Source organism: Caretta caretta, chromosome 2 (assembly GCF_965140235.1).
Source record: "Caretta caretta isolate rCarCar2 chromosome 2, rCarCar1.hap1, whole genome shotgun sequence".
Classification (NCBI taxonomy): Eukaryota; Metazoa; Chordata; order Testudines; family Cheloniidae; genus Caretta; species Caretta caretta.
The window spans coordinates 268,992,838-269,019,947 of NC_134207.1; the positions used below are offsets into that span (position 1 = coordinate 268,992,838).

A 27,110-nucleotide genomic window follows, 5' to 3' on the forward strand; every position below is an offset into this window, starting at 1 on the left:
AAACTGGTGCTCCTTGTAAAAAAAGTCAAAATCCTAAAAAAAAAAACAAAAAAACAAAAACCCTGCCACCTTTGTCTCCAGGCAAATGGGTAGAACACCCCCCCCCCCCGTTTACTTTTAGAAAAAATAAAAAAAACTCTGGGTTGGAAGACTGTGAATTTCCCTGCAGGAGTTAAGTACCCTGCCTCCAGGGAAAGAAAACCTGCAATTCACAAAGATAATCCCCTTTTGTCTCTGCTCTGGCCCCAAAGCAGAGAAAAATCTAGCTGCTTTCCAGCAGCTCCAAAGGAAAAAAAAATTCCTTTTTTAAAATCTGTATTTCTAGTTCAAAAAATCTCAAATTGATCTCAAAATTATTTCCGCTTAATCCCACCACTCTGCCACCATGTCAAGGTTCCCCCCTCACTCTGAACTCTAGGGTACAGATGTGGGGACCTGCATGAAAACCTCCTAAGCTTACTTTTACCAGCTTAGGTTAAAACTTCCCCAAGGTACAAACTATTCCACCCGTTGTCCTTGGATTGGCCGCTACCACCACCAAACTAATACTGGTTACTGGGGAAGAGCTGTTTGGACACGTCTTTCCCCCCAAAATCCTCCCAACCCTTGCACCCCACTTCCTGGGAAAGGTTTGGTAAAAATCCTCACCAATTTGCACAGGTGACCACAGACCAAAACCCTTGGATCTGAGAACAATGAAAAAGCATTCAGTTTTCTTACAAGAAAACTTTTAATAGAAATAGAAGTAAATAGAAGTAAAGGAATCATCCCTGTAAAATCAGGATGGTAGATACCTTACAGGGTAATTAGATTCAAAACGTAGAGAATCCCTCTAGGCAAAACCTTAAGTTACAAAAAAGACACACAGACAGAAATAGTCATTCTATTCAGCACAATTCTTTTCTCAGCCATTTAAAGAAATCATAATCTAACACATACCTAGCTAGATTACTTACTAAAAGTTCTAAGACTCCATTCCTGTTCTATCCCCACCAAAAGCAGCATATAGACAGACACAGACCCTTTGTTTCTCTCCCTCCTCCCAGCTTTTGAAAGTATCTTGTCTCCTCATTGGTCATTTTGGTCAGGTGCCAGCGAGGTTACCTTTAGCTTCTTAACTCTTTACAGGTGAGAGGATTTTTCCTCTAGCCAGGAGGGATTTTAAAGGGGTTTACCCTTCCCTTTATATTTATGACACTGGGTGTAAACTAATTAAGGTGGTGAGATATAATTGGTTACATAATCATGTTATAATATGTTAGGATTGGTTCGTTAAATTTCAGGAAATTGATTGGTTAAGGTATAGCTAAGCAGAACTCAAGTTTTACTATATAGGCTGCAGTCAATCAGGAAGTAAGGGGGGAGGAAATGGGAACCTGGAATGGGGGTGGGGAAATTGGAATCATGTTTTGCTAAGGGATGGGAACAGGGACACAGGTAAGGCTCTGTGATGTCAGAGCTGGGAAGGGGGACACTAAGTAAGGAAACTGGAATCATGCTTGCTGGAAGTTCACCCCAATAAACATCGAATTGTTTGCACCTTTGGACTTCGGGTATTGTTGCTCTCTGTTCATGCGAGAAGGACCAGGGAAGTAAGTGGGTGAAGGAATAAACCCCCTAACATGTTCAGGTTTCCCCTCTGTACAATGGGATTAATGATGCTTCCCTCTTTGTGATCTGATGAAAAGAGTTAGCTATTATCATTATTACCTGGCCACCATAGCATCTCAGCTGCACACCCACATGATAATTACAGCTGCCTCAATAACCACTGCCCCCTACCAACAATATTTCTCTGTTAAAAAAAACACCCCAGGACATTCACTGACAAAAACCTTCATTCGTACAGTGAAAATTGACCAGTGGTTTGATGTGACCTTCTAGAACACAGAGTTTAGCATAACTCAAGCTTATGAAATCCAGGAAACACAGAGTTACATGCCCATGCAGGATACCTGCTCGTGCAACCTTAACTCTCCCCTCTATGAGAGAGGCCCCAATACACACATAACACATAACGCTACTTTTGCCCTGTACTGAACAGGAGCTACATACACCTGCCCGGCACTCACACACTTAGCGTACTCCACAGAAAGAACATCACAGCTGCTAAATTTTAAAACCCTTTCACCCTTGTGCACACAATGTCATCTTACACTGTTCCGTCACTTACCCTTCACTGAACAGACAGACCACAATCTTCTCCCAGCTCACTGTGGCTAACCCCCATGAGCTTGATTATATTACAAACTAAAATGAGACATGTATGGCTCTAGGGGCAGGGACTGCCTTCTTACTGCATGTTTGCAGAGCATCCAGCACAATAAAGCCCCAATGCTTGATTGGAGCCCTTAGATGCTAATAAAATACAAATAAATATACATAAAACAGTGTATTAGCATTAATTTGATTGTATTTTGGTGTTTCCAAACTGTAGCTACATACAACAAATAACTTTTTTTCGGGGGTAGAGGGCATGTGAGGGTGTAGCAGAGGCAAAAGGGGGAGGATGGGCATATGGGAACAAATTAGGGATGAAAACAAGGGAAAGTGGTAGGGAAGAAGGACAGAGGCAATGGTGGGGTGCAGCGATATTGCAGGGCAGGTGGCATTATTGGCAGTGGGGTGGGTTGTTTATGCATAGTGATTGAAGTAGGTTTCAGAGTCCAAAATAGGAAATCCAAAAGGTTCATTATCACATGGCAGGTTGGGAAGGTTCTGGTCCCTGGCTCCCTGCTATTGGCTGATGATGGCTACAGTTGCTTCCAGGGGGATAAGCCTTTTACACCTTGTCCTGGAGGCTGCCCCAATGGTACAGGCCCCTTCCTCCATAGATCAGTGGAAGGTGGGAGCTGCTGGGCCTCGGTCATTACTCTTACAGCCAGGGTCTCCTCAACATGTTGTGTAGTCTAGTAGTCATAGCCTCTCTCTTGGGTGTCTTTCGTTTTGCCATCTGCTCTCTCAGTTTTTCTTCAAACTTCCTGTACTTTTCTTCAGTTCCTCCACCCCCATACGCTCCACCTCAGAATACAGCTCATTGGTGTAGCATATGCTTCCATTCTCCTCCACCATTTTCTCAGTTATTTCCATCAGCTCATTAACCTGCTCGTCCCTCTCTGCTCCAGTTGCTTTGTTGTTGAAAGCGCAGTATCGGTTCTTACACTCTTGAATCAGCTCCTTAAGATTTTTGTTATCTGAGTTTGTCACATAGTCCCTCAGTGAGTCACCCCCTAAATCTTCTTTCCGGGTGAACAGGACAATCGTGTTCCTCTTAGCTTCGACTCCAAAAATCTCCCATACTCGCTTCACTGCTTCCTTGTCTTCTTCAGTGTAACGGCCCAGCTGAGTCACCAGCACCAGAGCATGGGGGCCTGGGGCAGAGAGCAGGATACAATGACTGATCTCTCGATAGGTTTCTGTGTCACTGGCCTCTGGAGAAAATACATCAGGCATATTGATAACCACAACTTCCTTCCCGTTCCAGCTCATGCTCCCTGTACTGCAAGCCTCGGTTACTGGCTTTGCCCCCAGTTTGGAATCAAACACTTTGTTGCCAAGGATGGTGTTTCCCGTTGCACTTTTCCCAGCTCCTTCCTTACCAACAAGGATGAATTTTAATTTGATGTGGCTGCTTTCTTGTGCACCTGTTGGGAAGAATTTTGACAGATTTACTATGTTATTGCATGTATAATAAAGTAAAGATGGTGGGTTTAAGATTTCTCTTAATTAAAACAAATATTTATATAAACTTGCATTAAAACTACAGGCTGCCTGAGTTTCAAGATTTGGGTCTGGATTTGAAACCTCCCTGTGTTTGAATTCAGATCAGAATTCAGGTCCAGGTCACTGGAGCATCCCAGTGCTTTGATACAAATGGATTTTAAGTCACATGTGAAAGGTGCTGCTCTCACCACTATGGTGTAAGAGCTGAGCAGCCAGTTGGCATTTGACATCATCACAGAACTGTAACACAAAAAATATGACAGCCTCTTCGGAATATGAGAGCAGAAACAACGGAGGATGTGGTGTGTTAGCATTGACCTGCATGGACTGAGATTTCTGAGGACTTACAAAAGGAATCAAAGGTTTCAGAGTAGCAGCCGTGTTAGTCTGTATTCACAAAAAGAAAAGGAGTACTTGTGGCACCTTAATAAATTTGTTAGTTTCTAAGGTGCCACAAGTACTCCTTTTCTAAAAGGAATCAAAGGGGATTTAGTGTATCATTATTTCCATTAATAGTTGTGTGGGGTCACAGGTGTACATGGCCAGAAGAGGTAATCTATGGTAATCTAGTGTGAACTCCTGCATAATGCAAGGCAGAGAATTTTAGCCAGTTACCTTTGTATTGAGCCCAGTAACTTGTGTTTACCTAAAGCACGTTCCAGAAAGGCAACCAGTCTCAATCTGAAAATACCAAGAAACAAGGAATTCCCCACTTCCATTGGGAGCTTGTTCCAATGGTTAATTACACTCACTGTCGAAGGTGTGCCTAATTTCTCAACTGAATTTATCTGGCTTTAACTTTCAGCAGTTGGTTCGTGTTCTGCAAGATTAAAGTGTTCTTTGGCACACAGTAATTTCTCCAAATGAATGTATTTATACCCTTGATACTGATTTTGATAAACTAAACAGATTGAGTCTTTAAATCTCTCACTGTAAGGCATTTTCTCCAGCCCTCAAATCCCTTTTGTAGCTCTTTGCTGCACCCTCACCCACTGTATAACATCCCTTTTCTAATGTGAACGCTAGAAATGGATGCATTTTTGATGAGATTACAAGTTGAGTTGATAAAAGAAACTGTATGATGTTTATCCTTAGGCTTCTCTAAGGCGTTGGACTTGGTATTGCATGACATTCTCATGAAAATACTAGATACAACATCACAGCACATGTTAAATGGATTAAAATCTCGTTAATTGACGGATCTCAAAAAGGAGTTTTCAATGGTGAATCATCATCAGATGGGAGTGTTTCTGAGGGGTTTTGTGAGGACTGGGGGTAGGCCCAACATTATTTGATACTTGTATTCAATATCTGGAAGTAAATATAAAAGCACTGAGATAAAAATTGTGGATGACACGAACTCCCAGTCCGACGCTGTGGCAAAAAGGGCTAATGTGATCCTTGGATGTATACACAGGCATAAGGAGGTGATTTTATCCATGTTTATGGCATTTCTCAGACTGATCCTGGAATAGTGCGTCCAGTTCTGGTGTCACCTTTTTAAAAAAAAAAGCTGAAAAATGTAGAGGGTACAAAGCACTACCAAAATGATTCAAGGGGTGGAGAAAATGGCAGATGTTAATGACTTAAAAACCTCTAAGGATGGAGATTCCACCGCCTCCCCAGGTAACCCATTCCAGTGCTTCACCACCCTCCTAGTGAAATAGTGTTTCCTAATATCCAACCTAGACCTCCCCAACTGAAACTTGAGACCATTGCTCCTTGTTCTGTCATTTGCCACCACTGAGAACAGCCGAGCTCCATCCTCTTTGGAACCCCCCTTCAGGCAGTTGAAGGCTGCTATCAAATCCCCCCTCACTCTTCTCTTCTGCAGACTAAACAATCCCAGTTCCCTCAGCCTCTCCTCGTAAGCCATGTGCCCCAGCCCCCTAATCATTTTCATTGCCCTCCACTGGACTCTCTCTAGTTGTCCCCATCCTTTCTGTAGTTCGTGGGGGGTCCCCAAAACTGGACCAAATACTCAAGATGTGGCCTCACCAGTGGCGAATAGAGGAGAATAATCACTTCCATCGATCTGCTGGCAATGTTCCTCCTAATGCAGCCCAATATGCTGTTATCCTTCTTGGCAACAAGGGCACACTGCTGACTCCTATCCAGCTCCTCATCCACTGTAATCCCCAGGTCCTTTTCTGCAGAACTGCTGCACAGCCAGTCGGTCCCCAGTTTGTAGCGGTGCATGGGATTCTTCCTTCCGAAGTGCAGGACTCTGCACTTGTCTTTGTTGAACCTCATCAGATTTCTTTTGTCCCAATCCTCCAATTTGTCTAGGTCATTCTGAACTCTATCTCTACTCTTCAGCATATCTACCTCTCCCTCCAGCTTAGTGTCATCTGTGAACTTGCTGAATGTTCCATCCATCCCCTCATCCAGATCATCAATTAAGATGTTGAAGAAAACCAGCCCTTGGGGCACTCCACTTGATACCAGCTGCCAACTTGACATCGAGCTGTTTATCACTACCCGCTGAGCACCACAATCTAGCCAGCTTTCTATCCACCTTGTGGTCGATTTATCGAATCCATACTTTTTTAACTTGCTGGCAAGAATATTGTGGGAGACTGTATCAAAAGCTTTCCTAAAGTCAAGGTATATCACATCCACCGCTTTCCCCATATCCACAGAGCCAATTATCTCACCATAGAAGGCAGTCAGGATGGCCAGGCATGAGTTGGCCTTGACGAATCCATGTTGACTGTTCCTGATCACCTTCCTCTCCTCCAAGTGCTTCAAAATGGATTCCTTGAGGACCTGCTCCATGATTTTGCTGGGGACTGAGGTGAGACTGACCGGTCTGTAGTTCCCTGGGTTCTCCTTCATCCCTTTTTAAAAGATGTGCATTATATTTGCCTTTTTCCAGTCATCGAGGACCTCCCCCAATTGCCACAATTTTTCAAAGATAATGGCCAATGGCTCTGCAATCCCATCAGCTAATTCCCTGAGCACCTTCAAATGCATTAGATCCAGACCCATGGACTTGTGCATGTCCAGTTTTTCGAAATAGCCCTTAACCTGTTCTTTCACCACTGAGAGCTGCTCACCTCCTTCCCATACTGTGCTGTCCAGTGCAGCAGTCTGGGGGCTGACCTTGTCTGTGAAGACCGAGGGAAAAAAAGCATTGAGTACTTCAGCTTTTTCCACATCTGTCACTAGGTTGCCTCCCCCATTCAGTAAGGGTCCCACACTTTCCCTGACCTTCTTGTTGCTAACATATCTGTAGAAACCCTTCTTGTTACCCTTCACATCCGTTGCTAGCTGCAACTCCAGTTGTGTTTTGGCCTTCCTGATTACACCCCTGCATGCTCGAGCAATATTTTTATACTCCTCCCTAGTCATCTGTCCAAGTTTCCACTTCTTGTAGCTTCCTTTTTGAGTTTAAGCTCACAGAAGATTTCTCTGTTAAGCCAAGCTAGTTGCCTGCCATATTTGCTATTCTTTCTGCACATCAGGATGGTTTGTTCCTGCACCCTCAATAAGGATTCTTTAAAATACAGGCAGCTCTCCTGGACTCCTTTCCCCCTCATATTAGTCTCCGAAGGGATCCTGCCCATCAGTTCCCTGAGGGAGTCAAAGTATGCTTTGTTGAAATCCAGGGTCCGTATTCTGCTGCTCTCCTTTCTTCCTTTTGTCAGGATTGTGAACTTGACCATCTTATGGTCACTGCTGACCAGGTTGCCATCCACTTCTACTTCCCCTACCAATTCTTCCCTATTTGTGAACAGTAGGTCAAGAGGAGCACGGCCCCTAGCTGGTTCCTCCAGCACTTGCACCAGGAAGTTGGCCCTAACACTCTCCTAAAACTTTGTGGATTTTCTGTGCACTGCTGTATTGTTTTCCCAGCAGATGTCAGAGTGATTCAAGTCCCCCATTAGAACCAGGGCCTGTGATCTGGAAACTTCTGTTAGTTGTCCAAAGAAAGCCTTGTCTACCTTCTCCTGCTGGTCTGGTGGTCTGTAGCAGATACCTTCCACTTCCAGTGGAAGACTTATGAAGCTCACTGTGTTGAGCTTACCAATAGAAGATTGAGAGGTGACTTGAGTACAAGTGCCTTCAGGCAGAGAAAACACCAGGTACTAAAGGGCTCTGTAATGTACCAAAGAGAAGCATATAAAGTGCGAATGGCTGGAAGCTAAAGCCAGAGATACTGAAATTAGAAATAAGGCACACATTTACCAGTCAGGATAATTAACCATTGGAACAAGCTACCAAGGGAAGTGGTGGATTCACCATCCCAGCTCATAAAATATTCAGATCAAGATTCAATGTCTTTCTGGAAGAGATGCTTTAGGCAAACACAAGTTATTGATCTCATTACTGGAGTAACTGGATGGAATTCTTTTGTCTCTGCTATACAGGAGCACAGACTAGATGATCTAATGGGTCCTTCTGGGCTTAAAATCTGGGTCTGTGAGGTCCTATTCCCATGCCTAAAACTACACCTGTATGTAACTCATTGAAGCATTGGTGCCTAAGTCAGTAGCGAGTGCAGAATAGATTTCTGAGTGTCACTTACCTTCAGCAGTTTCTTCATTTTCTCTCCCTTTCCTTTCTGGCTGAAAGATTTATAAAAATAAGCAGTTATTTGCAAACATGTTATCAGAGCAAAGAAAAATCATGAATAAGGCTGCAAAAATTCTCCTTGCCATCTCTAAGATTCTTTTTAATGTATTTGTTCAGCAGTGATCAGCCTCTCACTCAAATTGTAATTTTCTGCAATAATTACATGCATCTTCTCTTGAATCATGGTCTTACTGTTCCTTAGAAATGGCTACCCATGAAAAGGTCTTCTGACATATCTGTCAGATCCCAAAACTTGAGACTGGATCAGGATCAGCAGAAACTGCAAAAAATAATGAACAACAAGGGAGATGATCCAGGAAAAGAACAGAGTAAATGGCTTAGAGAAGGTAGGCCAGGCACTTACAGTTATACTAATAATTAAAACATAATCCAACTATTAATAATTAATTAATCCTTAATAAATACCTCGCTCTCATACAGCCTTTTTCATTAGTAGATTTCAAATCACGTTCTAAAGTGTCATAATTACAGTCCTGGGATTACAATCTGGTGAAGGGCTGAGTGCCTTTGGCAAGGTGCCAGACCCCTCAGTACTCAGCCCCTCAAGTCCAGATTCCCCTAAATACCACAGAACTTTGTTTAGGTCCCATTTGCACAGGAGTAAGTATACTTAAATATGCAAATTCAGAGCTAATCTCATTACCATCATTGCTTCCTTCTTCCCTTGTTTTACCTTTTCCTTGTAGTACTTCTGTATTTCTTTCAGCAGGTTTTCTTCCTGTTCTGCCTCTGTGGCTTTTTGAGCTTCTGACAGCATTTCTAAAGCTCGATATACAGTCTCGCCTAGTTTTAGATGCATTTCCTTTATTTCCTCTGGCCTTGACTTTAAGCCTTCCTTTATATTTTTATATTTCTCCTTGAAGTGATGTATCATATCTTTTACCTTTTCTTCCTCTTGTTCTCTGTATTTTTTCTCAAGTGCCCTCTCCTGTTGTTCAATCTTCTCTTTGGCATATTTGTACATCTCATTGCTGTAAGATCGGCCTCCATTCCCCTGCACCATTTCCTCAATCACTTTCCTCAGTTCATTAATCTGCTCATCCCTTTCTGTGCCAGTTGCTTTATTGTTGAAAGCGCAGCATCGGTTCCCACAAACTTTAATCAACTTCCGAAGATCTTGGTTATCCAAGTCTCTTATATAATCATTCAGTGAGTCACCTTCTAAGTCTTCTTTCCGGCTGAATAAGACAACCGTGTACCTCATCGCTTCAGCCCCAAAAATCTCTCGTATTCGCCTGACTGCTGCCATATCGTCTTCAGTGTAACAGCCCAGCTGTGTAACCAGCACCAGAGCATGGGGGCCTGGGCAGGAGAGCATGATACAGCGAGCGATCTCACAGGCAGATGCTTCAACAGGGGCCTTTGTATCAAAAATATCAGGAGTATCGATAACCACAACCTCCCTCCCATCCCATGTTACCCTCTCTTTAGCACAAGTCTCAGTTACTGACTTTACGCTGAGCTTGGACTCAAACTTTCTCTTGCCAAGGATGGTGTTTCCTGTCGCACTTTTCCCAGCTCCACTTTTACCAACGAGGACAATTCTCAGTTCACGTCCTCCAGGGTCTTGACCATCAGCATGAGAATCTGTGGGAAACAAATGAGATTCAGAACATCATTGCACAGGTAATAAGGTAGCGACAGACAGACTGGAGCTGTGAGGATAACTGTTAATGGATACTTCAGCTCAACTCTCTTGCCTCTGTTTTCTGTCAGTGAATTGTGTGCAAACAGACTGATTTTCTTTCATTTTTATTCAGAATTATTCACTGAATATTTCCTCCAAATAATATTTTATCTGTAGTTTCCTCTTTTTGTACAAGTAGCTCATTGAAACAATTCAATATTCAAAATTTCACTTTCACAGAACACATGAGTAACATGGTATTGTTACCCCTTTTTAGCCTGAGCCATTAGCCAATATGTGAGGCCATGAGGGTCCTTTCTAGTTGGAGGAGAAACTGCTAAGATTGTGGAACTGGATCCCCCCACTTAAACATCTCCCCACATGACCTTACACCACAGAGTTTTTGTCAGACGCTGCCCTCACATTTTCTCTAGCAAAGTTATGAACTCTTTCTATTCTGGGTTGTAGGTGTAGGGTTTCTACATCGTCCAGATGGTTCAAATCCCTCTGTTCCTCTTCAGGGACTCCATTCTAGAGGTTTGCTGGGGTGCTGAGCTCCTGCCCAAACATGAGGAGTTCTGGGGTACGCTTTGAACTCTCATAGCCTGCTGTTCTATGAGCCATCACAAGGAATGGGACATGCTGGTCCCCATCCATTTAGTGTGTTGTTCAACAGTAGCCAGCTGAGCCCCCAGCATCCTATTGAACCTTCCCCCCCTCACCCCCCAACAGACTGTGTGTGTGCTGGGGTGGGGTGAGTTGGGGATCCTTAGAGTCTCACAAACCTGCTGAAACACTTTGGAGTCACAGTTTCTCCTTTGATCCATGCAGTGGCAGATTAGCCAGTGGGCGCCTGGGCCCCATCCAATTAGGGGACCCTGGAAAAATGGGCACCCCACCCCCAGCAGACAAGTGCTGGGGCAGGTCAGGGGAAGTCTTCGCGCCCTGCCCCTACTCCCTGGAAGCAGTGCCAGATGGAGTGGGGGAAGCCCATGTGTCCCAATCCCGCTCTGCTCCCTGGCAGGAGTGCTGGGCAGCCAGGGTGGGGCAGGGGAAGCCCCTGCTCCCCGACTCCGCTATGCTCCTTGGCAGAAGCTCCAGGCGGCAGGGGATGGCCCAACACCGGGACCCCGGCTGCAGCCATAAGACCGGAGGAGCTCTAGCTCCCTGTTTTTGCCTCAGGGCTGGGGAAACTGTCACTCTCTGCTGCGGCCCCAGGGAGCAAACGGGGGGCTGCAGTGTGGGGACGCAGAATGGGGCGGGGCCATGGGTAGAACAAGGGCAGGGCCGTCGGGGAAGGGAGAGAACGGTGTGAGGCCCTGGGCAGGGCCACAGGCGGAAGGGGCAGAATCAGGGTGGGACTGTGGGCAGAAGTTGTGGGGAGGGGGCCCCCCGCTTACTCTGGCCAAGGGCCCCACGGAACCTTAATCTGCCTCTAGTTTCCTGTGCAACTCACTTGGGACCCCAGATCTGGTGAAGAATTCATTCACTAGAACCCCTGCTACTGTCACAGCAGGTCTGGATTGCATATCGGATAAGGCTCAGGCCATTTTGTGAAGTATCCGTCGCTACCAGTAAATACTGATTGTCGGCGTCTGTGTCAGGCAGAGGCCCCAGCACACGGACAGCAATGCACTCCCTTGGTGCTCGAGATACTGCTGCAAAGGGCCCTCCCTGTGTTAGGGGCGGCTGCTGTAAGACTTGCGGACGGATAGACCCACCCCATTTGTGAGCCTAATGATGAGAAATTGGGGTGGCCAACCTGAGCCTGAGGAGGAGCCAGAATTTACCAATGTACGTTGCCAAAGAGCCACAGTAATACGTCAGCGGCCCCTTCCCCCCCATCAGCTCCCCCACCCTTCTCCCAGCACCTCCCACACACCAGCAGCCCCGCGGATCAGCGCCTCCCCCTCCCTCCCGATCAGCTGTTTCATGGCGTGCGGGAGGCTCTGGGAGGGAAGCGGGGAGCAGCGAGGGCACGGCAGGCTCAAGGGAGGGGGTGGAAAGGGGTGGAGTGGGGGCAGGGCCTGTGGCAGAGACGGGGTCGAGCAGTGAGCACCCCCCAGCACACGGGAAAGTTGGCGCCTGTAGCTCCAGCCCCGGAGTCGGTGCCTGGACAAGGAGCCGCAGATTAACTTCTGAAGAGCCGCATGGGGCTCCGGAGCCCCAGGTTGTATAGCCCCAGCCCGCTATACAATGCTCCTATAGCCCCAGCCCGCTATACAATGCTCCTATAGCCCCAGCCCGCTATACAATGCTCCTATAGCCCCAGCCCGCTATACAATGTTCTAAACAGATGTAACAAGAAATGATGATGGGGAAAAGGTACGAAAAAGGGAGACAGAAAGACAAATTAGCCCAAACGAAAAGGTCTCCTGCTAGAGATTCATAGATTCCAAGGCCAGAAGGGGCCATTGTGATCATCTAATCTGATCCTCTTCTGACAGGTGGAGGGCTGGGTTTACCGGTGGTGTCCCCTAGTGGTTAGGTCACTGGGCCTCCACTCCCCACAAACCTCATCCTCAACAACAACTCTTGCCGACATACCCTCTCGTTGGGTCACCAATTCATGCCCCTTTCTGGAGTTACAGATTTCAAAGAAATATACAGAGTCCCAAGGCCCTACTTGTGGTGAGGATGTAAGTCCACCTCCTGACCCCCTATAGGTGGCTCATCCTTGCCTCGGGACTCTGAATGTCTCTACTCTCTCCTTACTTCTGGGAGGGCATAAACCTCCCTTCCCTGCGACAAGGACCTGGGCCCTCTCTCTCCAACGGGCTCCAACCCAGGGCCCTATGAGAGGCAACAGTATCAAGCACCCTGGAGCACCTCAAGGGTGCCTCCTTGGGCCACTTCCTACCATTCACCTCCCCAAAAAGACTCAAAGTTCAACACAGAGAGGAGAAATCCAGCTGGGCTCAGCTGGTAGCTGTTAGGATATAGATATTCAGGCCTGTCTGCAAAGGCCTGTACTTTAAGAATTTAGGTGTATTCTTATCGCTTGGCTAGTTCTAGAGGTATAAAAGAAAGAAATCACTGTCTGCCGGTGTAAGGGCCTTCTCTTACTGTGACAGTTTGTGGCCCTGTGCTTAGGCTCAGGCCTTTGGCTAAGCAGCAGAGGCAGCCATAAACTGGGAAGCGACCGGTCACATCCTCACATTCCAAACTAGTCACATTGAAATAAGGTGCTATTGGGCTGTTAGGCACTATCAGGACAGGATTGTATTCCTATCACCTCCAGAGAAAGGGAAGTGCCTAGAAAATGTAAAAGGAAACTTAGTTTGATAGCATCCTGTCTGGCAAGAACTCACTTATCAATAGCTGGGATGTGAAATCCTCACTTCTGTATTGTTTTGTCATTATAGTTCCCACTTTGCTGTTGTTTGTCTGTATAATTTCTGTCTGGTTCTGTGATTGTTCCTGTCTGCTGTATAATTAATTTTGCTGGGTGTAAACTAATTGAGGTGGTGGGATATAATTGGTTACATAATCATGTTACAATATGTTAGGATTGGTTAGTTAAATTTCAGGAAAATGATTGGTTAAGGTATAGCAAAGCGGAACTCAAGTTTTACTATATAGTCTGCAGTCAATCAGGAAGTGAGTGGGTGGGGGAAATGGGAACAGGGAATGGAGGGTGGGGGAAATGGGAACAGGGAATGGGGATGGGGAAATTGGAATCATGTTTTGCTAAAGGGGGAAATGGGAACAGGGAATGGGGGTGGGGAAATTGGAATCATGTTTAGCTAAGGGCAGGAATGGGAACAGGGACACAGGTAAGGCTCTGTGGTGTCAGAGCTGGGAAGGAGGATACTAAGGAAGGAAACTGGAATCATGCTTGCTGGAAGTTCACCCCAATAAACATCGAATTGTTTGCACCTTTGGACTTCGGGTATTGTTGCTCTCTGTTCATGCGAGAAGGACCAGGGAAGTAAGGGGTGAAGGAATAAGCCCCCTAACAGTAGCCTCTTCCTGAGAGCGAAGGCTTCTGCAATTCCCTCATTTGGGAGCTCTCAGGATAGGTCTGTCCACTTCTGAGCTGTCTGGCTCCCTTTTAAGCTCCTCCTCCAGCAGGAGCAGGCTGTACAGGTGGCGGGGTCAGAGATACCTGGGCCCAGAACTTCTCCTTAACTCCTTCAGTTCCAGTGTGGAACTATATACCCCATCACACACTGTATAACACAGGCCATAGAATCCTCCCAAAATGATTCCTATCACAGATTTTTTAGAAAAACATCCAGCCTTGATTTAAAAATTACCAGTGATGGAGAATCCACCATAACCCTTGGTAAATTGTTCCAATGGTTAATTACGCTCACCATTAAAAACTTATGCCTTATTTCCAGTCTGAATATGTCAAGCTTCAACTTCCAGCCATTGGATTGTGTTAGACCTTTCTCTGCTAGACTGAAGACCCCATAATTCAATATTGGTTCCCCATGTAGGTATTTATCGACTCTAATCAAGTCACCCCTTAACCTTCTCTTTGTTAAGCTAAATAGACAGAGCTCCGTGAGCTTACCACTATAAAGGCATGTTCTCTAATCCTTTAATCGTTCTCATGGCTCTTCTCTGAACCCTTTTCCATTTATCAACATATGGGCATCAGAACCGGACACAGTATTTTAGCAGTGATTGCACCAGAGCCAAATCCACAGGTAAAATAACCTCTCTGCTCCTACTCAAGATTCCCCTGTTTATGTATCCTAGGTTCTAATTAGAAAATTTGGCCATAGTGTCACACTGAGAATCAATCATGTTCAACTGATTATCCACCAGGACCCACAAATCTTTTTTTTCCAAGAGAACACTGTTTCCAAGGATAGAGTCCCCCACCCTGTAACTACAGCTTACCTTCTTTGTTCCTAGAGGTATACATTTGTGTGACAGGGTGCTGGCTAGGAAACCCTGAGCCAGCCTTCTGTCACGCCAGCTCCAACCAGGAAAGGGGAATTGGAGCTGCCTGAGTAAGCCCAGCCCTAAGTGGCAAATAGAGAACAGCTGTCAGCCTCGTTAGCCAGGGGCTACATAAAGGCTGGCAGGAAGGACCCCAAGGGGGAGGAAAGGGAGTAGCCAAGGAGTTAGAGGCCATGTGCCCCATGGCTGCAGAAGTTAGCAGTCCCTGAGGCTATGAGCCTGATGCTGTTGGTAGCTACAAGTTGGTGGGAAGTTGTACTGTAAATAAATAGCACAGGTGATTTCACCACAGCAGAGGTCTCTGGCTGGTTTGTGGGTGCAGAAGTGGCAGAAGACAAAGGGGCCTGCCTGTGGCCTGTTACATGTGGGGCCTTGTCCAGGATCCTGAGCCAATGGATGTGGTTGGCAGCCTAGAGATGGAGGAGGCCCTGCAGTGGCTCATCAAATAGCAGGAGCAGATGCACAAGGCACTGCAAGGCTTCCAGCAGTCCCCCAGGCAGAGCCAGGCCTTGCTAACCTGGCAGGCAGAACAACTAAAAGGCCTACAGGACTTTATAAGAGAGCAGGCCAGTGTAAAGCAGCATCTCCCAGTGAATGGTGAGTCCTGTGGTAGGGGATGGCATTTGGCTGCTGGGCTTGGGACTCTGTAAAATGGGCCCTGCAGTTGATCTGGATGCCTACCTTGGTATGTTTGAGTGGGTAGCCATGGGCACTGGATGGGATAGGGCAACCTGGGCCCCATGGCTGGCTCCCTACCTAGCAGGAGAAGCTCAAGCAGCCTATGTGGTCTTGAGTGGGGAACAGACCTGGCATTATGAGACAGTGAGGGCGGCCATCCTAGACCGGATGGGCCTGTTGGCAGAGAAATACAGCCAAAAATTCCCATCAGCCCAATGGACAGGGGCTATGCAGCCTGGTGCATTCTCCCAGAGACTGAGGGACTGGGCCACCCACAGGCTAAGGCACAAGATGCAAACAGTGGGGGTGATAATAGATGCCCTAGTCCTAGAACAATTCCTACAGGGCCTCCCCAAGAAGCCTTCTGTGGGGTTTCCCCCCCACACCAAAGATAGTACTTTGTCCCATCTTGAGAGTACAAATCTAACCTCTCCCCTCTGGGCCACTCTGGGTTACAAATGATGTTATAGCTATCTAGTCTTAGCCAAAGTTCTCTGGCCAATTCTACTCCCAGGTGGCTGATTTTCTTCTTTAAATGATTTTTCAGCTCCGTAAGTCCTCGCTGCAGCTCATCTCCCTTACCAAGCAGGACAGGGCCTTCCTGGTCTTCCAATTTTTGTGGGAAACTTTCTTATTCATGACAGTCAGGTTGCAGGTCACCTCATCAATTTGCCTTGGCAACCCAGCGGTAGTTGTATAAAGGGGATTCAAGTTCTTCCCGGAACGCTTTGTAATTGCTTTCCCAACCAAGATTCTCTCCATCCTTTCTGGGAAGCTTCAAGATGTTGCTCTATTTTTCTGTGAAGTCTGGCACATTTGTTTTTGGTCTTGTTTTAATTTATTTTATTAGGCCTACAGCTCTCCAGCTTTAGGTCTTTCTTTAAGTTTTATTTTAATTCCTTTTGCAAAGCTCTTGTTTTAAGTTCTTTTGGACATCTGTAACTTTTGTCAGCACGTCTCTTATTTGTTCCATCTTGATTCAACAGGAATACCAGCTCACAATTTCTCTCCTTGAAAACTGACTCCCACTCATGACATCAATATTACTCCTTTTTAGCCCAAGCTATAGCCAATATTCAAGACCTTGTGGGTTGTTTCCAGTAGAAGGAGAAATTGATGATAGATTCAAGTCTTTGGTTGAAGCAATCCTCTTTATTTACAAAGAAGGCACACAAAGTCTGATTCCGTGAACACAGTAGGAATTAAACAGGAGGCAGTTTCTTTGCTCTCAATTCCAAGCCACTTTCTAGCCAGCATGCTATCAAAAAACAAAAGAACAACAACAAAACCAACAACTACTCTCTCAAGACCATGTTACATGATGCCTGACTAGTTGTCTTCTAATTTTCTGCTTGTTTTTTTGCCTCCCTCTGGCTGCTTGAGACCCACACACATGTAAACAGAGCTGCAACCAATCAAACCCCTGAACTTGCATTCAGTCTAGTCTCTGGGCCATGTTTTCCACTCCCTTGGCTTCCAGAGCAAGACAGGCCTTGTGGGTGGAAAGGGCAAATGTTTTTAGTGTGTAGTCCCCCTTTCTGAAATTAAATGCCCTACCATGTTGGGCTGCTGTGGTGTTTTCCCCACCGTAGGGCGGTTAAATTTAATTATATTATGGTCACTATTACCAAGCGGTCCAGCTGTATTCACCTCTTGGACCATGTCTCAGGCACATGAGTAACTTGACATTTGTGGTCATTCTCTAGTTTGCCTGTCAGGTGCCTGAGACCCAGATCTTTGGAGTCCTTCTCTCTGGAGCCTCCAAATTAATAGGGGTTACACATCGAATTCAGAGTTCCTCATTCTTTATCAGAAATGGAAGCATCCAGAATGGGAGGCAGCTGCTGATAATATTAGGAAGGTGTCAAAGGTTTTTCTTTGTGAGGTAGGAGGAAATTTCCTTACACTTTTCAAAAGTAAAATCATTTATGTGTGTCCTTGGGGAAGTTGGGTGTGCTGCAAAGTGGGACACAGAGGAGGCAACAGACAGTAGAAGTTGCAGCTGTAACAGGTCAGCGGGAAGGCTGGGCAGTAGGACATGGTTGGGGGAAGGGATGCAGCTGAGAGGTGGAGAAACAGAGGAGTCATGTGGAAGTTATTCTAATGGTGGGAAAGCAGAGGAGAGTCACAGTTGGACAGTGGCTACATCTATTTTGCTATTTATTCCTATGCTAGCTAGCTGTCTGTGCGGTATCTGTACTCTACTTACCGTTGTAAATATAGACATCCAATGAGGCAAGTGGGAGAAGAGAGAAAATGTTTGTCTTGACCCTCCACATAAAACCTAGGTCACTGCAAGATTTTAGAAACTTAAAATTTGACCCCTGATCACTTTTACAGGAGTCTCTCCCTGACTTGCCAGCACTCAGCCACCCTTGGAAATATGGAATCATGGATATTACATCTGTGAAAAGACGGAAATCTATTTCCATAACAAAACAAAACTAGCCAAACCCAAACAGCAGACAAGAGGAGTAAGGCAGCCCCACAGCCATGGTTAATTGTCCAGCTTGTTGGGTGCTCAGAACTCGTAGTCACAACATGATCTCCACCGAACTACACTTCATTCATTAATCTGACTAGATTACACAACAAAGTTTTACACAACAAAGTTCGGTTGACATAAAGCAGTTTGTCGACCTAATTATGTCAGTGTCTACACCAGGGATTGGCAACCTTTGGCATGTGGCCCATCAGGGAAACCCGCTGGGGGGCCGGGACGGTTTGTTTACCTGCAGCGTCCAGAGGTTCGGCCACTCGCAGCTCCTACTGGCCTCAGTTCGCCGTTCCAGGCCAATAGGGGCTGCGGGAAGCGGCAGCCAGCACATCCCTCGGCCCGCACTGCCCCCCTGACTCCTGCAGCCGCCACACATAACCAGCCCCCCCCCACATCCCATGCCCTGATTCCTGCAACCCCCCCCCCATATTCCCATCTGCACCCCTTGCACCAAACGGAAACTGCTCCAGGTAAGAGCTCCACAACGAACTCCCTGCCCAAGCCCTGAGCCCCCTCCTGCACCTTAACTCCTGGTCAGACCCTGCCCACCAACCCCCAGCCCGCTCCTGCACCCCCAGCCCTGAGCCCCCTCCTGCACCTTAACTCCTGGTCAGACCCTGCCCACCAACCCCCAGCCCGCTCCTGCACCCCCAGCCCTGGGCACCCTCCTGCACCTTAACTCCTGGTCAGACCCTGCCCACCAACCCCCAGCCCGCTCCTGCACCCCCAGCCCTGGGCACCCTCCCGCACCTTAACTCCTGGTCAGACCCTGCCCACCAACCCCCAGCCCGCTCCTGCACCCCCAGCCCTGGGCACCCTCCCGCACCTTAACTCCTGGTCAGACCCTGCCCACCAACCCCCAGCCCGCTCCTGCACCCCCAGCCCTGGGCACCCTCCTGCACCTTAACTCCTGGTCAGACCCTGCCCACCAACCCCCAGCCCGCTCCTGCACCCCCAGCCCTGGGCACCCTCCTGCACCTTAACTCCTGGTGAGACCCTGCCCACCAACCCCCAGCCCGCTCCTGCACCCCCAGCCCTGGGCACCCTCCCGCACCATAACTCCTGGTCAGACCCTGCCCACCAACCCCCAGCCCGCTCCTGCACCCCCAGCCCTGGGCACCCTCCCGCACCTTAACTCCTGGTCAGACCCTGCCCACCAACCCCCAGCCCGCTCCTGCACCCCCAGCCCTGGGCACCCTCCCGCACCTTAACTCCTGGTCAGACCCTGCCCACCAACCCCCAGCCCGCTCCTGCACCCCCAGCCCTGGGCACCCTCCCGCACCATAAGTCCCTAACTCCCTCCCAGAGCCCACATCCCAAGCCTGAGCCCCTTCCCGCATCCTAACTCCCGAACAGATCCCGCACCCCAATGTTTTCTTACATTTTTTTTATAAAGCGCTCTTATCCAAAGCGCTTTACAATAGTTAGCTAACGGTACAAACAATATTTGGAAAGATCATGAAGTGGTCCGCCGAGACCCTCAACAATTTTCAAGTGGTCTGTAGAAAAATAAGTTAGACTACAAAAAGAATCAAGGTACCTCACTTTATTTTCATTTACTTCCTATTACTTATAGGAGGAGGATGAAGAAAAAAAGAATGAAAAATGGTGGTTGGGGGGAGGCAAGAGAGAATGTTCTTTTTCTTCGTGGGATCCCAAGGGGGGGGGGGCGCCCAAAAATGAAGCTGAGCACAGGGTCCCACTAACTCTAAATCTGTCACTGGACTGGTAAAACAAATAATAGCTGCCCAATTTGAACCCATTACTCTTCAGCCCAGAGTGCCCCACTTTCTCGAGGGTATATCATTTCTAGTGTATTCCCCTTTCGTAAACTAAGTTACATGTTTAAAAACATGATAAATCAACTCCAAATAAACAACACCGTATGGACCTGCACTACGGTGAATCTATGGAAATTAAGACTGTCAGAGCCAGCTTTTCCCCTTTCTCTTATAGAGAGATCAGGAGTGCCTTTTTTCCCTTCAGACCTCCTAGCTCTGGGACTTACATAAGGGATATGGGGAATGGGACTGGTGGAGGGGGCAACCTTAACACCAGATTTGTTTGTTTTGCAAAATTGCAGTCAGGCCATTTAACTCTCCCAGTTAGGAAGGGTGCATTGATCATCAAGCCACAATTGTAACTCGATATTAAATATGTTTGTCTGGTGACTATCACTTACAGCGGACGTGTAGCCTGGAACTGAGACTATCATGCACATTTCCTGCCAAGATCAGTTCAAGAAACTTTCAGTTACCCCCGCAAACAAAATTATAAATCAGTCTCTGCTGTACCTTTTAATCATTACTGGATTAAGTTTAGAAGTGTGAGCAACAAGGGTGATGTCGTGGTGGGAGTCTGCTATAGACCACTGGACCAGGGGGATGAGGTGGACGAGGCTTTCTTCAGGCAACTAACAGAAGTTACTAGATCACAGGCCCTGGTTCTCATGGGGGACTTCAATCACCCTGATATCGGCTGGGAGAGCAATACAGCGGTGCACAGACAATCCAGGAAGTTTTTGGAAAGTGTAGGGGTCAATTTCCTGGTGCAAGTGCTGGAGGAACCAACTAGGGGCAGAGGTCTTCTTGACCTGCTGCTCACAAACAGGGAAGAATTAGTAGGGGAAGCAAAAGTGGATGGGAACCTGGGAGGAAGCGACCATGAGATGGTCGAGGTCAGGATCCTGACACAGGGAAGAAAGGAGAGCAGCAGAATACAGACCCTGGACTTCAGAAAAGCAGACTTTGACTCCCTCAGGGAACTGATGGGCAGGATCCCCTGGGAGAATAAAATGAGGGGGAAAGGAGTCCAGGAGAGCTGGCTGTATTTTAAAGAATCCTTACTGAGGTTACAGGGACAAACCATCCCGATATGTAGTAAGAATAGTAAATACGGCAGGCGACCAGCTTGGCTTCACAGTGAAATCCTTGCTGATCTTAAACACAAAAAAGAAGCTTACAAGATGTGGAAGATTGGACAAATGACCCAGGAAGAGTATAAAAATATTGCTCGGGCATGCAGGAGTGAAATCAGGAAGGCCAAATCACACTTGGAATTGCAGCTAGCAAGAGATGTCAAGAGTAACAAGAAGGGTTTCTACAGGTATGTTGGCAACAAGAAGAAGGTCAGGGAAAGTGTGGGCCCCTTACTGAATAGAGGAGGCAAACTAGTGACAAAGGATGTGGAAAAAGCTAATGTACTCAGTGCTTTTTTTGCCTCTGTCTTCACTAACAAGGTCAGCTCCCAGACTACTGCACTGGGCAGCACAGCATGGGGAGGAGGTGACAAACCCTCTGTGGAGAAAGAAGTGGTTCAGGACTATTTAGAAAAGCTGGACGAGCATAAGTCCATGGGGCCGGATGCACTGCATCCGAGAGTGCTAAAGCAGTTGGTGGATGTGATTGCAGAGCCGTTGGCCATTATCTTTGAAAACTCAATGGCGATTGGGGGAGGTCCCGGATGACTGGAAGAAGGCTAATGTAGTGCCCATCTTTTAAAAAGGGAAGAAGGAGGATCCGGGGAATTACAGGGCAGTCAGCCTCACACCAGTCCCTGGAAAAATTATGCAGCAGGTCCTCAAGGAATCAATTCTGAAGCACTTAGAGGAGAGGAAAGTGATCAGGAACAGTCAGCATGGATTCACCAAGGGAAAGTCATGCCTGACTAACCTAATTGCCTTCTATGACGAGATAACTGGCTCTGTGGATGAGGGGAAAGCAGTGGACATGTTTTTCCTTGACTTTAGCAAAGCTTTTGACACGGTCTCCCACAGTATTCTTGCCAGCAAGTTAAAGAAGTATGGGCTGGATGAATGGACTATAAGGTGGATAGAAAGCTGGCTAGATTGTCAGGCTCAACGGGTAGTGATCAATGGCTCCATGTCTAGCTGGCAGCCAGTTTCAAGTGGAGTGCCCCAAAGGTCGGTCCTCAGGCTGGTTTTGTTCAATATCTTCATTAATGATCTGGAGGATGGTGTGGATTGCACCCTCAGCAAGTTTGCAGATGACACTAAAGTGGGAGGAGAGGTAGATACGCTGGAGAGTAGGGATAGGATACAGAGGGACCTAGGCAAATGAGAGGATTGGGCAAAAGAAATCTGATGAGGTTCAACAAGGACAAGTGCAGAGTCCTGCACTTAGGACGGAAGAATCCCATGCACCGCTACAGACTAGCTGAGCAGCAGTTCTTCAGAAAAGGACCTAGGGGTGACAGTGGACGAGAAGCTGGATATGAGTCAGCAGTGTGCCGTTGTTGCCAAGAAGGCCAATGGCATTTTGGGCTGTATAAGTAGGGGCATTGCCAGCAGATCGAGGGACGTGATCGTTCCCCTTTATTCGACATTGGTGAGGCCTCACCTGGTGGACTGTGTCCAGTTTTGGGTCCCACACTACAAGAAGGATGTGGAAAAATTGGAAAACATCCAGCGGAGGGCAACAAAAATGATTAGGGGACTGGAACACATGACTTATGAGGAGAGGCTGAGAGAACTGGGATTGTTCAGTCTGTGGAAGAGAAGAATGAGGGGGGATTTGATAGCTGCTTTCAACTACCTGAAAGGGGGTTCCAAAGAGGATGGATCTTGACTGTTCTCAGTGGTAGCAGATGACAGAATGAGGAGTAATGGTCTCAAGTTGCAGTGGGGGAGGTTTAGGTTGGATGTTAGGAAAAACTTTTTCACTAGGAGGGTGGTGAAACACTGGAATGCGTTGCCTAGGGAGGTAGGGAGGAAGGTGCTCCTTCCTTTGAGGTTTTTAAGGTCAGGCTTGACAAAGTCCTGGCTGGGATGATTTAGTTGGGGATTGGTCCTGCTTTGAGCAGAGGGTTGGACTAGATGACCTCCTGAGGTCCCTTCCAAACCTGATATTCTATGATTCACGCTTCTGTAAGGCATGTGGTTTATTCCCCCATCACATTCTGATAAAAAAGAATTAATACAATATCAACGTTGCTCACATAAAATAAAACAAAAATGGTTAACCAATAGAGCCCTAAAAGTAATTGTAAATAGGGGATCATTCTTGTGTGGGAGTGTTTTTCATGGGGTCCCACAGGGATCTATTCTTGGCCCAGTGCTGTTCAATATCTTTATCAATGATATGGAAAAAATATAAAATCATTGCTGGTAAAGTTTGTAGATGACACAAACATTGGTGGAGTGGTAAATAACAATGGGGCTAGATCAGTTATAGAGCATTATAACAACATACTTTTTAACACAGCCAAATGCAAGGTCATACAGGTAGGAAGAAAGAATGTGTAGGTCACACTTACAAGACAGGGGAGTGCACCCTGGAATGCAGTGACACAGAAAAGGATTTAGGGATTACAATGTATAACCTGTTTAACATGAGCTCCCAGAGCAATGCTGTAGCTAAGAGGGTTAACACAACTCTTGGATGTACAAGCAGCAAAATATCAAGTAGGAGCAGGGAGGTGATATCACCTGTATACAACATTAGTGAGACCATTACTAGAACACTGCGTCCAGCTCCTATGTCCACACTTCAAACATTATGTTGACAAATTGGAGAGGGTTTGGAGAAGAATGAGGTCTGGGAAACCTGCCTTATAGTGAATAACTTAAGAAGCTCAGTCTATTTCTTTGATCCAAGAGAAAGCTGATCACAGTCTATAAGTACCTATATCTAGCAGATTAAAGCATAAAAAGATTCAGTGGTTGGAAGCTGAAGCCAAAGTCAAACTCGAAATAAGGCACATATTTTTTAACAGCGAGAGTAATTAACTGTTGGAGCAACTTCATGTGGGAGGGCTTTCCCTTTACCCTCCCCCCTGGTTCTTGTCACACAGACAGAAAGCAGAAGACCAGAAGTCCGAAGTGCAGTGCTATGCAATGTTTATTGGGGGTTGTCATAAATATAAAGGGAAGGGTAAACACCTTTAAAATCCCTCCTGGACAGAGGAAAACCCTTTCACCTGTAAAGGGTTAAGAAGCTAGGATAACCTCACTGGCACCTGACCACAATGACCAATGAGGAGACAAGATACTTTCAAAGCTGGAGAGGGGGAGACAAGGCTGGGTCTGTCTGTGTGATGCTTTTGCCGGAGACAGAACAGAAATAGAGTCTTAGAACTTAGTAAGTAATCTAGCTAGATATGCGTTAGATTCTGTTTATTTAAATGGCTGAGAAAATAAGCTGTGCTGAATGGAATGGATATTCCTGTCTTTGTGTCTTTTTGTAACTTAAGGTTTTGCCTAGAGGGATTCTCTATGTTTTGAATCTAATTACCCTGTAAGGTATTCACCATCCTGATTTTACAGAGGTGATTCTTTTTACTTTTTCTTCTATTAAAATTCTTCTTTTAAGAAACTGAATGCTTTTTCATGGTTCTTAAGATCCAAGGGGTTGGATCTCCGGTCATCTATGCAAATTGGTGAGGATTTTTATCAAACCTTCCCCAGGAAAGGGGGGGGGGTAATGTTTGGGAAGATATTTTGGGGGGAAAGACGTTTCCAAACGGAATCCTTCCTAATAAAATAAAGCCAGTTAGACGTTTGGTGGTGGCAGCGAAAGTCCAAGGGCAAAAGGTAAAATAGTTTGTACCTTGGGGAAGTTTTAACCTAAGCTGGTAAAAGTAAGCTGAGGGGGTTTTCATGCAGGTCCCCACATCTGTACCCCAGAGTTCAGAGTGGGGACGGAACCTTGACAGGGTTAGTTTCCAGCAAGCATGTGTATCATAACTCTGATGTCGCAGAGCCTTATTGGTTAGTCTTTAAGGTGCCACAGGACTCCTCCTTGTTTTTGCTGAAACAGACAAACACGGCTACCCCTCTGAAATAAATACCAGCAACCCCACTGGCCCTTTACCTAGCCAGTTTCTTGTGGATATCTCAGTATAATTAAAACTTGAGGAGGAATTCAAAGGAGAAGAGATTAGTGGCTTCATATACTGTATGAGTGATCTCACTGATTTCAGTGGGACTATTCACATACCTAAAGTTAGGCACGTACTTAAGTGCTTTACAAAATTGGGGCGAGAATGCTAAGCACTTAGCAGGACTGAGCCCTAAGATAAAAGAGCAGATAAAAGAGAGAGTGAAAGAATCAATACCGAAGTGCAGGGTGCATTCTCTTCAACCTGATGCATCAAAAGTCAAACTGTCAGGTAAGTTCTCATTTAATTCCTGATGAAAATGTATTTGTACACATAGAGCAGTACATAGGAATGGCCACACTGGTTCAGAGCAAAGGTCCATCTAGCCCAGTGTCCCGTCTCCCAACAGTGGCCAATGCCAAGTACTTCAGAGGGAATGAACAGGACAGGGCAGTTTATTGTGTGATCCATCCTGTCATAGAAGATTAGGGTTGGAAGGGACCTCAGGAGGTCATCTAGTCCAACCCCCTGCTCAAAGCAGGACCAATCCCCAATTTTTGCCCCAGATCTCTAAATGACCCCTTCAACGATTGAACTCACAACCCTGGGTTTAGCAGGCCAATGCTCAAACCACTAAGCTATCCCTCTCCCTCACTCCCAGCTTCTGGCAGTCAGAGGCTTAGGTACACCCAGAGCACAGGGTTGCATCCCTGAGCATCTTGGCTTATAGCCATTGACGGACCCATCCTCCATACCAGAGACTGATTTTCATATACCCTCCTCAGCTTGAGTTACTGGCAGTTAGGAAAATTGGTATGGTCCCAATCCTGCAAACACTTCCACGTGTGTGTATGTGAGTATAGCCATTGCCTTCACTGGGACTAGCCCTGTTCTTAAACAAGACAAAACGTGTTTGTAGGATCAGTGCCTATGACTACAGTATAGCTTGGTACTTAAGCATATGTCTAACTCTAAGCACATGGGAGTAGTTCCATCGAAGTCACATGTCAATAGTATTAATTGTGATTAAAGTTAAGCACATACTTAAGTATCTTGCTGAATCAGGGTCTTTATTTCTAAACTGGGAAAATTTGAGGAAGAAGAATGATGGACATTAAATATTAAGAAACAAAGTGTCATTTTTAGAACCTCACTATTCTGGCCATAATCAAGATTTCAAGGCTGATAGAGGAATATTTCTAATACTGTAGTTTCTAAATTCTGAGCTTGGAGGTAAAAGGATGTTTTAAATAAATAACACATTTTAATCTATTTCAGAGAGAGATGAAAGGGAGGAAGAGCAAAGGAGGAGCCATAATGTATGGTGAGAAAGTTACACCAAGAGCCTTGTTCTGGCCACATTTCTGTGCTTCATTCAGAGGACCTTCCTCTTCTCTGCACCAACTTTCAGTGGGGATTCCAGAGGGCTCTGTTCTGGGCCCCCTCCTATTTTCCCTCTGACCCTATCTATTTAGTACATAAATATTGTTTTACCTCCATGCTGACAACTCACAAATATCCACTTCTGACCTATCTCCTTCTCCCCAAACTAAAGTCTCAGCCAGTCTTTCTGACATGTCATTGGTGACGTCCAGCCTTCAAATCTATTTCAAAATGGCCATAACAGAGCCTTTAATCTTTCTCAATAAAACTCTCCACTTTTCTTCTCTTTCTTAGTTACTGTGCCCAGCACCACCATCCTCCATGTCACTCAGGCCTATGACCTGGGCATCATCTTTAGCACCAGCATTTCTTTAGACCCTTACCTCCAGGTCATGTCTACATCTTGCTGCTTCCGCCTGCACAACATCGCTCGGATTCAGTCTTTCCTTTCTGTCCGCCCTACTAAAACTCTCCTCCAGGCCCTGTTTATTACTCAACCTCCTCTCTGGAGGAGCAGTCTTCCTCCAAGTCTATCCATTGAATATAGTATTGCATAAAACATAGAATCATAGAAGATTAGGGTTATCACAGAATCATAGAATATAAGGGTTGGAAGGGACCTCAGGAGGTCATCTAGTCCAACCCCCTGCTCAAAGCAGGACCAATCCCCAATTAAATCATCCTAGCCAGGGCTTTGTCAAGCCTGACCTTAAAAATTTCTAAGGAAGGAGATTCTACCACCTCCCTAGGTAACGCATTCCAGTGTTTCACCACCCTCCTAGTGAAAAAGCTTTTCCTAATATCCAACCTAAATCTCCCCTACTGCAACTTGAGACCATTGCTCCTTGT

The 27,110-nt window shown here is 46.3% G+C and overlaps 1 protein-coding gene across 1 annotated transcript in view; it reads right to left on the reverse strand.

The window, feature by feature from the left end:
* Window positions 1-2,395: 2,395 nt before the first annotated feature.
* Window positions 2,396-27,110, reverse strand: part of LOC125632990 (GTPase IMAP family member 8-like) — a 67,824-nt gene continuing 43,109 nt past the window's right edge. The window contains 4 exon segments of the mRNA XM_075124692.1: window positions 2,396-2,988; window positions 2,991-3,644; window positions 8,255-8,294; window positions 8,966-9,909. Coding sequence (XP_074980793.1) covers window positions 2,876-2,988; window positions 2,991-3,644; window positions 8,255-8,294; window positions 8,966-9,909 — 1,751 coding nt within the window. The 3' untranslated portion in view covers window positions 2,396-2,875.